Source organism: Bombyx mandarina, chromosome 06, assembly GCF_030267445.1.
Source record: "Bombyx mandarina strain Sakado chromosome 06, ASM3026744v2".
NCBI lineage: Eukaryota > Metazoa > Arthropoda > Insecta > Lepidoptera > Bombycidae > Bombyx > Bombyx mandarina.
This window is the reverse complement of record NC_143213.1, coordinates 12,405,018-12,417,712: the sequence shown is the minus strand read 5'-3', so window position 1 is coordinate 12,417,712 and position 12,695 is coordinate 12,405,018. Positions and strand designations below refer to the sequence as shown.

Sequence of the window (12,695 nt, the reverse complement as noted above, 5' to 3'; positions counted from 1 at the left end):
GGGAGCGATGGTGGATCAGATTCAGCCAGGCTGATGCCCAGCGTGTGCCAATCCACCACAGTCCTCGTGACGGGAACGGAATCGGGAGCGCGACCGAGCTTCATAACGACGGGACGGTGGTCTGAATCTAACTCGGAAACTACTTCGATCGAGTGTAAGCGCAGAGTTACGTTTTTTAATAACGCTATGTCGAGTATATCCGGGCGATGCGCGATATTTAGCGGGTAGTGAGTCGGGGTTAGCGCGTATTAACGTGTAATGACCAGTAATGGTCGTAGGACATTATATCCGTTACTATTGAAACTATTCCAATATTTATATCGTATTTAGTGATCTGATTTTTTTTTGTCTTCTTTTCTGCCATTAGCCTCAAGGAATTATTCTAACTTCAACGTGATTGGTGAGCGATCTCTTGGGGCTAAGCCTGCACGAGTTTGTTGAAATATATCTTATTTTCCCTACCTATTTGCTGGTAGCCTAAGAGGCTATTCTAGCTACACCCGGACGGATAGGTGAGCTCACGGACTCAATCTGAGAGAAAATGCTAAAACTAGCCCTAGCAAGAACAGTGCTTAGCTGAATCTACCACCGGATCGGAGGCGATCGCGCAGCTGTTAGCAAATCCCACTCCACCTGGCTGAGCCTTGCTTGCCCACCTGTCCTGGTGAAACTGGAAAGGCCTCCGGGCCACCAGTAATACTTCAATCATAAAGAAAAAAAAACATTGCGTAAATAACAAACGTTTTGTAGGTACAAGGACTTCTTACCCTTCAAATATCATAACCAAAATATCGCGGCCAAAATAGGGACAAGCTAGTTGTTCGCAATACGTCAATACGAGTTTAATAAATATACGAATATGTCGCATCCGGACACGTCAAATGAAGCGAAAGCGTGCCATCTAGTGAATTCGAGCCGTAACTACACGTCAAACATCAGCCCACTTCGGGTGGTGTGCTTCGGCAGAGTCTAGGTGTCATCGCTCGAGTGGAATCGAAATACATTCGTTGCCTGTCTCAAATATATTAAGTGTATAATCTATGGTTGCCTGACTTAGGAAGAGTGAAGACGTCTCGGAACTCACTTTGCGCGACTACCCACCATACACACCCGCTATGTCAAGTAATCATGAAGAAAACGGCCCATTTTGCAAAATATATATAGTCTATATATATAAAAGCGAATTGCTGTTTAATAGTCTCGCTAAAACTCGAACGGCTGGACCTATTTGGCTAAGTTTGGTCTTGAATTATTAGTGGAAGTCCAGAGAAGGTTCAAAAGGTAGACAATTAAGAAAATGCTCGGAATCAAATAAAGAATAACAATTTTGTTTTCCTTTTGATGTGGTCCCCGTCGGACGGATTCCTTTTGTTTGTTTTAAGTTTATTTTATACATAAGTTTAGGTCTTTTATTTATCGATTGAGGCACTACGAAGTCTGCCGGGTCAGCTAGTAATTTAATATAATGAACATCGCTTCTTCATTATCTTAGTTTGATATTTCGAATGAAATTTCTCTATTGAACACAGTAGATAATTAATGAATCGAACTAAGATCTTTATGTACATTTCGACAAAGCGAACTGCGTAGTATGAAACAAGTCGAGTGAAAGTGTTACCTATAATATTGATTCAGGCTTACCTCAACAGAGTAGGGTGAAGAGTTTCAATTAATGGGAAATATCTTGAAACTCGCGAATTTCTATTGAACTTAGTTTTTTTACTGTAATTCAGGAAAAAATAAAGTCGCTTTTTTTCCTACCTAAGCTGATAGCCTTGAGAGGCTATTTCAGCGTAACCTTAACTAGTAGGTGAGCTCACGGGGCTCAAACCGGAGTGATGCTAACACTGACCCTAGCAAGAGCAGTGCTTCGCAGAATCTACCACCGGATCAATAAACTCGTTTTTAGACTACGCAATAATATAATAGCTTAAAGTATATATGCTCATATCACAACAATATCGCACACCATACATTGTTATGGACACGTTCACACTGTACTGTACTATATATTATTGGCTAAGTATAGGCTGCTATACTATACGGCAGTATAGCATAGCGTAGTCTGAAAGCAGCTTAAATGTAAACAATAGTATACTTATTAGTCTTACAAATACTTTCATTCGAGTTTTCGTTCGATTATTTTTGAGCTACCCACAAAACGTCACACGTTTTTGTTACTAAAATAACTTTTTGGAGCGACTCCCACGCGATTTATTGTCGGCGGTCCCGTCATTTCCCGTGGCAATTTTAATACGCTTCTATTTGCTTGTTATGTGCGTATATTTGTTTGGATGTAACGGATTCTTTGACCGGCCTTTTCACATCAACTCGTCCGATTAACGTGAAAATTTGGACACACTTCAACGACCGGTTATAGCATAATCATTTTATAGCTTCGAGCTAACATATTGACCAGTATCAACATTTAAAAAAAAGAAGTTTTAGTTTAGCTTCGGATTTAGATCTGATTTTTTACTTAAATACATTTATCATTCTTGTTTGATAACGGAAGAGTTATTATAGAGTTATTTGAAAGTGTTTCGCTAAATACATTTTCAAGATAAGTTTGCATATATAAATGTTCCGAACATTTGGGCTATCGGTCTACCGAACAATATCGTCCGCTCAGTGGAAGATTTCCCCTTTGTCATTACACCCAAATACGCTACAATAGAGACTTCTTATTCATTTTCTCGAGGTGAGCAACGGAATGCACGTTGTAATATTTTAAAATTTGATAAAAAAAATTACTATTTCCCATCCACCATGATGATTCTAAACCTTTTGAAGTTCCAATAACTGAACGAAGTTTAACTTCTTGGGTAAGCGACATCATTTCGTGTTACACGAGAATAATAAATTTAATACCCTGTTGTTTGTAAAACAAATAAAAAATATATCGCATTAGCTTTCTACATTTCACGGCACTCGGAAATGCATTATTATAGTTTTCTTCGTATATATCAGCTGTAGCTATAGTCATTATGTTAGATATATTATTAGACTATAGCTTCTAATGAGTTAGCAGCGACTTGGCTATGCCCCTGGCATTTCTGACTCACCACTAGACTGTTCGTATGCTTCTCTGCCTACAAAGGCAATAAAAATGAAAATCATCTATCCTATGATACTTAATGAGAATTTGTAAATACAAGTTTTTTTTTTATTATTCTTTTAATACATCGATACCTAAACGTAACTCGCCTGGTGCTTAGTGACTATCGGAGCTCATATCATAACGTAATTATGGCCACTAGCCTTTAGCCATGAGGTGGACGTTTTCGTTCTATTGTATTGTGGCTGCCTTCAAACTAGAAAACAAGATTGTTCTGGCCCAGAAATATTCAGAGCGTTAGAAGTCACAATACGTCCTACAACCGGTGTTACGTGAACCGAATATTATAAACAAAATCACGAATCGTGTATAAAGTTTTAATCCCGTCATAAGATCGTAAATTAATTTTAAGTTTAAGAGGAAAAAAAAAAGTAACTTGAAGAAGATTTGCTTACTTTCGATTTGCACCAGTAAGCATCGTTCGCCCCGAAAATGTCTGTTTAGATTTCTCATTTTTCCTGTCCATTGAATCGGAATTTTCCGAATGATTAAATAAATACCAGACATCCTGAGGCGTAATCAAGCCGTAAAAACCATGGTCTCTTTCCCATCGAAATCGTTTTGACATTCGACTTGCGCCGACTAAAATTGGAGATATGAAGAGTGCGTGTAATAGCTATTTGTTTGCAATCGACCCCGTTCGCCGAATCCCGATTAGGGATTCCCGAGATGATCCGCCGGATCCCGCGCGCGTATCCCGGCAAATGGAGCGATTAGGCAATATATCCCGGTTCGAACACTTCAGACTCGTATCCTGGCGGTGGATGCATGTCAACGGACGGATCCGAGCCTCATGGCTCTGACGTATCGGATCATTAAATCGAACGAAGCGAATAATAAGGCCTCTATGAATTCTAGCCAATATTAATTCAAATTTCTTACTGGTGGTAGGACCTTTAGTGAGTCCACGCGGGTAGATACCACCACCCCGCCAATTTCTGCCGTGAAGCAGTAATGCGTTTCGGCTTGAAGGGTGGGGCGGCCGTTGTAACTATACTGATACCTTACAACTTATATCTCAAGGTGGGTGGCGCATTTACGTTGTAAATGTCTATGGGCTCCAGTAACCATTTAACACCAACCAGGTGGGCTGTGAGCTCGTCCACCCATCTAAGCAATAAGAAAAAAGCAATAAAATGTAGTACGAATTAATAGAGTGCAGAACAGTGTTTGACAGGTCTTAGTTTCTTAATATTTTCACGATCAGAACAATTAGCGCTATCAATTGTTGTAATATTGGTATGGATCATGTGAAGATTTTGTCAAAATTCATATAATGTAATTAATTAACGTAACATGATTATTTACTAAATACCAATATAAGTAATTTCGTTTAAAGCTTTATTCAAAGTACACAATCTCTTTATACAAAACGAATCAGTATGTTACTTGATCAATTTTTGTAGACTAGAGGTCCCGCAGTAGTTGAAATTCGACTATAATTAATTGGAATTGTAAGTTTGTACATTATCATTGCGGACAAAAAACGGTTATTTAGGGATGTCTCAGTGGTCAACAGGCTTAACACCGGAAGCGACCACCGGCTAGTAAGAGCTACGCTGCGCATAGACGCTCGATTGGAAAGACACCGCATGATACAGTCTACACTCCGACCTAGCCAGCTCCAAATCAGTGCAGGTTCAGAAGTTTTCCATAAAACCTTGGAAAATCGATTTGTTAACTTGGAAACCACTGATGATGCTGACGAAAACCTCGAAAATCTGGTCACACTCATGAGGGAAGAGGGTGCCAAATTTTTCAGCGGGAAGCGAACGGGAAAAAAATCCGAACTCTCAGACGAGACGTTGCGACTCATGGCCATACGGCGTCAGGACACATCCGCCTCTCCGTCAGAACGATCGGCTCTCAGCAAGCAGATAACGAAATTGGTTCGACGTGACCTTCGACGCTCCACTACTCGAAGAATTGAAAGAGCCATTGAACAAAACCGTGGGTCGAAGGTATTTAACCAGCAGCTTCAGAGAAGTCGTTTATCGAAACTCAAGACCTCCGATGGTAGCGTCATTATGTCGCAGATGGGAATTCTCGCTGAGATTGAAAAATATTACGGTCAGCTATATGAGTCCTGCACCACCCGTCCTGTACAGAACTGTCACGATTGTAGAGCCCCACTCACGCGCCATTTCACCGATGAGCTGCCGGACGTCAGTGTGGACGAAATAAGATTGGCTCTGAGACAACTCAAGAATGGAAAAGCCCCCGGAGATGATGGTATAACAACTGAGCTATTGAAAGCAGGAGGAACACCTCTCTTAGTAGAGCTACGGAAGCTTTTCAGCCACGTCATTCACCGCGGGAGAACTCCGAAGGCGTGGAACAACAGCATTGTGGTACTTTTTTTCAAAAAAGGAGACAAAACTCTTTTAAAGAACTATAGACCAATCTCCCTCCTGAACCACATCTATAAGTTGTTCTCACGAGTCATCACAAATCGCCTGGCAAGAAAGTTCGACGAATTTCAGCCTCCAGAGCAGGCTGGGTTTCGGAGCGGCTATGGAACCATAGACCACATACACACAGTGCGGCAGCTTATAGAAAAGACCACAGAATATAATCGGCCCCTGTGTTTAGCATTCGTGGATTATGAGAAGGCTTTCGACTCCATCGAGACTTGGTCTGTTCTGGACTCTCTGCGGCGATGCCAGGTAGACCATCGCTATGTCCAGGTGTTGAAATGCCTTTACGACTGTGCCACGATGACTGTTCGAGTACAGAATCAGCAGTCTAACCCTATCCAATTGCGTAGGGGAGTGAGACAGGGGGATGTCATTTCCCCGAAACTGTTTACTAACGCATTGGAAGATATGTTTAAGACGCTGAACTGGAAAAAGATGGGCATAAACATTAATGGCCAGTACATTTCACACTTGCGGTTTGCAGATGACATAGTTCTCATGGCGGAATCGTTGCAAGATCTGCAGCAGATGCTGAACGGCTTAGCAGATTCTTCACGACGAATTGGACTACGGATGAACATGGATAAAACCAAAGTGATGTTCAATGGTTACATTAGCCCGGGTCCGATCGTCGTAAAGGGCTGCCCGCTTGAAGCTGTTGATGAATATTTATACCTCGGGCAGACGCTGCAGATGGGTAAACACAGCTTGGAGAGGGAAGTCAAGAGAGGGATCCAACTGGGCTGGGCGGCGTTCGGCAAACTGCGTGGAGTCTTTTCATCGCACATACCACAGTGCCTTAAAACGAAAGTTTTTAACCAGTGCGTCCTGCCGGTAATGACTTACGGAGCCGAAACGTGGACACTCACAGTAAGGTTGGTCCGTCAGCTCAAAGTCGCTCAGCGAGCCATGGAAAGAGCCATGCTCGGAGTTTCTCTGAAGGATAAAATCCGGAATGAGATTATTCGACAGAGAACTAAAGTCATCGACATAGCTCAAAGAGTCAGCAAGCTGAAGTGGCAGTGGGCTGGCCATATATGCCGTAGGACTGACGATCGCTGGAGCAGACGGGTCCTCGAGTGGAGACCGCGCAGCGGAAGACGTAACGTGGGACGCCCCCTGGCTAGATGGTGCGATGACCTCCGCACGGTGGCCGGCAAGAAGTGGATGAGGAGAGCAGCAGACCGGGCTCAGTGGTGTAGATTGGGAGAGGCCTATGTCCAGCAGTGGACGACTGTGGGCTGTTGATGATGATGATGATGATGACATTATTATGATTGTATTTTCAACGCCAAGACTACACTATAGAAAAATATTAATAAAGACAAACAATATTTAATCTATTCTCAATTTTACCACAGACGTCAAGAACAAAAGTTTGACAATAAATAGTAATAGTATGCATGCGTGTGTGTATCAAATACATGGTAGTGTGTGTAATGTTTTCTTTATTGATTTAATGTACCTTTTATGCATTATATAAAAAAAAAAATTAGCATTGTGCACTTCTTCTCTATATTCTCTATAAGTGTGGAAAATTTCATACTCCTCCGTCCGCGCAATTTTCGTAAAAAGGGATCAACATTTTTGCTTCACGTATTAATATATAGATAAATAACAGAGTTCTCGTGTGATTTACGCATGCATGATTTGAGGTATATTAAGTGGGAATTCTGGCTAATTAAAGGTTTCATTATTGACTTCTTTGTATGAACGAGCTCACGCCCATACATAACTCTGTATGACCATATATGTATGTATAAGAGCAGGTTATAGAATTCTATCGAACACTAGCTGACCCAGCAGACTTTGTAGTGCCTCAATCGATAAATAAAATACCTAAACTTTTGTGTAAAATAAACTTAAAACAAACAAAAGGAATCCGTCCGACGGGGGACGCATCAAAGGAAAAACGAAATTGTTATTTTTATTTAATTCCGAGCATTTTCATATTTATCTACCTTTTAAACCTTCTCTGGACTTTCACAAATAATTCAAGACCAAAATTAGCCAAATCGGTACAGCCGTTCTCGAGTTATAGCGAGATTAACGAATAGCAATTCATTTTTATATATATAGATTTGATGGGATTAATTCATGATTAAATATTATTGGTTTTAAACAATCGATACGTTTTATATTTTCAGTTAGACATAGTACGTTATTCAACATAGTACGTAATTGTTTTGATAAGTTAAACATTGATAAAAATAAACAAATAATGGCTTAATCCCAACAATGTTTGTTTCTATCCTAAACAAATAAAGCGCTTATGTGGAAAATCGTGATGGATACAGATAATAAGTACATTCGCTTTTCGACCAAAGCAGTTGACTGACATCGTAATAGGCAGGATTAGTCAAGAATTTTAATGAATTCATTCAATACGGCCATTACAGGTAGGCAGCGGCTTGGCTCTGCCCCTGGCATTGCTGAAGTCCATGGGCAACGGTAACCACTCACCATCAGGTGGGGGGTATGCTCGTCTGCCTCCAAGGGCAATAAAAAAAAAAGTATTGCTCAAAATGATATTTTAACAGATGAGCATATTATAGTCCAACTGGTAGTGCTCAGGAAACTCAGGAAACATGGAAGGGAGTTAATTCGCGAACCAGATTATATACAGTCCCGTATGTATTAGATGCGTATTTACTTATACACGTCTACATATGAATCACATAACTTTTTTTTATTTTTTTGTTGCTTAGATGTGTGGACGAGCTCACGGCCCACCAGGTGTTAAGCGGTTATCGGAGCCCATAGACATCTGTCTACATGTAAATGCCGCCACCCACCTTGAGACATGAGTTGTAAGGTCTCAATTTTTTAACAGTACAACGGCTGTCCCGCCCTACAAACCGAAACGCATTACTGCTTCACGGCAGGGTGGTGGTACCTACCCGCACGGACTGACAAGACCACCAGTAATTACACAAACTATAATTTTGCGGGTTTGATTTTTATTTTCATTACACGATGTTATTCCTTCACTGTGGAACTCAATCGTGAACATTTGTTAAGTACGTATTTCATTGGAAAAATTGGTACCTGCCGGCGGGATTGGAACACCGATACATCGCTACATACGAATGCACCGGATGTCTTACTTACCCTTTTAGGCCACAACGACTTTTATAATCATATAATCAATAAATATTTACTGGTGGTAGGACCTCTTGTGAGTCCGCATGGGTAGATACCACCACCCCGCCTATTTCTGCCGTGAAGCAGTAATGCGTTTCGGTTTGAAGGGTGGGGCAGCCGTTGTAACTGTACTTGAGATCTTAGAACTTATATCTCAAGGTGGGTGGCGCATTTACGTTGTAGATGTCTATGGGCTCCAGTAACCACTTAACACCAGCTGGGCGGTGAGCTCGTCCGCCCATCTAAGCAATAAAAAAAATTTTTTTTTTAAACATAATCTAAACATACATTTGGAGTAAGAATGTTATCGAAATTCAAACAGCACATAAAGTGAACTGTTTATCGTTCAGAAAATCCTTCACAGGCCATTTATTTGTTCGTAACGTACGGTCGTATGTGTGATCGGAGCTGAGCTTCTAAAGCAGCAATGAGCTACACCAGCCGTGAGGTTTATGTGGATTACACGTCCGTACATAATTGGCTGCTGAATAAATACGGCATACGCTTTTGTTTACTGAACTTGTGTTTGTATTTATATTTTTCTGCATGGGTCTTAATAATTACATTTTCTATGTGTAAGGGAGCCCGTAATGAAAAAAATCTATTAGCACCGACTGACGGATATATCTGTCACGGAAACAATAGCAGCAGAATGTCTTTTTTTTTTGGGAACTGCCCTCAATAATACGATTATAAGTCAGCTGACGTCTTGTATCCACGATCACCTCCAACGTGGGACTATTGAGGTCACTGAAGACGATTATAATTATTGTTACGAAAATAGATGGTTCTGTTGTGCCTACACTAACAGGCCAGACTATACTAGTAACAAACCAACATTTTTTAAATAACACCATTCCTACGCCATGAACCGAGCGAGCCATTACGTAAGTTCCTGAAGACAGCGTCAGAACACTTCTTCGAAAAAGCGGCAACATGATAAACCCCTAATTCTCCCCTTATTTATATACCCGATCCAGACGACGAGGCAACGAACAGCCATCGCTCTAAACACGTCCTATCGGATCCTCTCACTCCACTCTCGATGCTTTTAGGAACTCTAAGCATATCGTTCTCGCGGTTCAAAAGTTCGACGTGCAACTTAACCCACAAACACAACACGCCGACTTCGGCGTCGGTTCTTTTTGGTGGATTGCGATTCCGATCCGGTGGTAGATTCAGCGAAGAACTGCTCTTGCTACGGCTAGTGTTAGCAAATTCTCTCAGAGTGAGCATCGTAAGCTCATCTATCTACCCGGAGAAACGCTCTTAAGGGCCACTATGACTTCCAAGAAGAATTTGTTCAAATACAAGCTTCATTCATTCATGATGTAAGAGAACCTTATTATGGATTATGAAAATGAATAAAGTTATATTTTGAGAAATGTTTTGAAATTTATGAATTATGTGTTACTTGTTGTTGTATTTGTATGTATTTTAAAGAGCGTTTTTGCGTTAGAAAACGTACCGTAACGTACCACACTTAAAGCGAATTATTTTATTAAAAAGGCATATCGTCGCTGTCAAACCAAAATCTGCTACGTGCAAAAACTCTATTTTGAATTAACGAGTAAAAATATTTTCGTATAAAATTTTATATGACAGTTTTTTTTATATACAGGACGGTATAGGGCTGTGAACTATACGAAAAGGTCAAAAAGTAAAAATCTCAAAAAGTGCTCATAGTAGATTTTGGTTTGACAACGACGATATACCAAATACAGATTTACTACAGCCACCACAGAGAAGCGTGGAGAAAATTCATTTGTATTTGATTAAAAAACAATATTACTCACGTCCATGCAATTATTAATGTTGTTGGTTATCTTCACATCGATTTCGACGGTCTCTCCGACTTTTAACGCGGGAGGTAAAGAGAAGTCCAGCTGGATAGGTCTGAACACGTTGATGGTCTTCGGAGTGGAGAAGCGAAGACCGCGGTTGGAGAGTGACAGAGCCCAGAGAGACCAGCGGCCTGCTTCCGAGGGTGCTGAGATGGTTACTCCATCAGTAGACAATTGAGAGCTAAAGAAAAAAATGATATGATTTTTAGTCGACTCATTAAGCAGAGCGGCAATTTTATAATTAAATTAGCTGTACCCGTCCGCTTCGCTGGGCATTTAAAATTAACATTATTATTTCTCACCCTGACAAAGATTCTCATAATTAACGCCCCCGCTACTGGTGTAGGGAGTCCAACACTCAAATAAATATTAGCCTATCCATTAAGTACATGTATTTTCTACATGGATACTAAGTTTGAAGTCAATCGGATGCATGGTTCAGTAGTTGTAACGGAACATCCGTAAAAACCACTGTAGATTTATATATTAGTATAGATATAGAGAAAGAGAACATACTTTATTGCACACCAAAACACAATTAACATCAGAAAACAGTCAACAAGCAGATACGTTTGTACAATAGGCGGTCTTATCGCTAAAAGCGATCTCTTCCAGACAACCGTTTAATTACCCGAAATTCTGGACAGATAACGATATAGCAGGTATGTTGCGGTGTACTATTAACAACACATTATTAAAGAAAATACATACATACAATAAATATATGTTATATACCGTTAAACACAATATGAAATCACCATATGATTTATATTCCAATATACTTAGATACACATAATAAATTATAAAATACAACGCTTAATGAATGAAACACTATCAGATAATTGTGTAATTAACTTGAAACCTGAATACTTAATGTTCCGCTTTTAATCACCCTTCATGAGGTTCGTCGATTTTTAATTCGACGGCTAAATATCACAGTTAAAAAGATTGCTGCAGTAAAATAAAACGTTAAATATAATTGGATCACAAAACAATACAACGTATTTATTGTCAGAAGTGCTTTTATGTGTATATAGGATGAAATTAATTAAATCTTACATCGGTAACTGATGGCCTTTGTTATTTCATTCTATTTTCGATAGAGCTCAGGGCCTACCTAGTGTTAAGACTGGAACTCCTAGATATCAGAAAATAAACTAAAGTATTACTGGTGGTAGGATCTCTTGTGAGTCCGCACGGGTAGGTACCACCGCCCCGCCTATTTCTGCCGTGAAGCAGTAATGCGTTTCGGTTTGAAGGGTGGGACAGCCGTTGTAACTATACTGAGACCTTAGAACTTATATCTCAAGATGGGTGGCGCATTTACTTTGTAGATGTCTATGGGCTCCAGTAACCACTTAATATCAGGTGGGCAGTGAGCTCGTCCACCCATCTAAGTAATAAAAAAAAAGTATCTACTTTGAGTCGTAAACTCAGTGTCTCAAGTATTTTTATTTATTGCTTAGATGGGTGGACGAGCTCACGGCCCACCTAGCGTTAAGTGGTTACCAGAGCCCATTGACATCTACAATGTAAATGCCGCCACCCATCTTGAGATATGAGTTCTAAGGTCTCAGTATAGTTACAACGGCTGCCCCGCCATTCAAACCGAAATGCATTGGTGCTACCTACCCGTACGGACTCACAAGACGTCCTACCACTGTAATTGTATTGTAAGTGTATTGAGTTTTTTCATTACATAGATGAGTGTAGGAGTTCGAGACTTACCACCGGAATTCGAGATGATACCGGCATCTCGTTTTTACCATCGCACTGCCCGCCACCGGAGTAGAGTTCATCCATACTACCTGGAGCCACTGCGGTCATCGACAGTGCGTTTCCAGAGGTATTTTTTGTCAAGTACCATCCGGCTATGGTATGAGCTCCCCTCCACGGTGTTTCCTGAGCGCTATGACATGTCCTTCTTTAAAAGAGGCTTGTGGAGAGTATTAAGCGGTAGGCAGCGGCTTGGCTCTGCCCCTGGCATTGCTGAAGTCCATGGGCGACGGTAATCACTCACCATCAGGTGGGCCGTATGCTCGTCTGCCTACAAGGGCAATAAAAAAAAAAGTGGTGTTAAGTGGTAACACGCTTTCAGTAGCTTGACCTGTATCTGTCTATGAAAGAGAATCTTTCAATGTCTTTTTCACCAACTTCAAATCGTCCACTCGT

General features: G+C 40.7%; 1 protein-coding gene across 1 annotated transcript in view; it reads right to left on the bottom strand.

The window, feature by feature from the left end:
• LOC114253075 (C3 and PZP-like alpha-2-macroglobulin domain-containing protein 8) overlaps positions 1–12,695 on the bottom strand; it is a 280,824-nt gene that overhangs the window by 29,947 nt on the left and 238,182 nt on the right. The window contains exon 13 of the mRNA XM_089728393.1: positions 10,476–10,704. Coding sequence (XP_089584519.1) covers positions 10,476–10,704 — 229 coding nt within the window. The remainder of the gene's footprint in view (positions 1–10,475; positions 10,705–12,695) is intronic.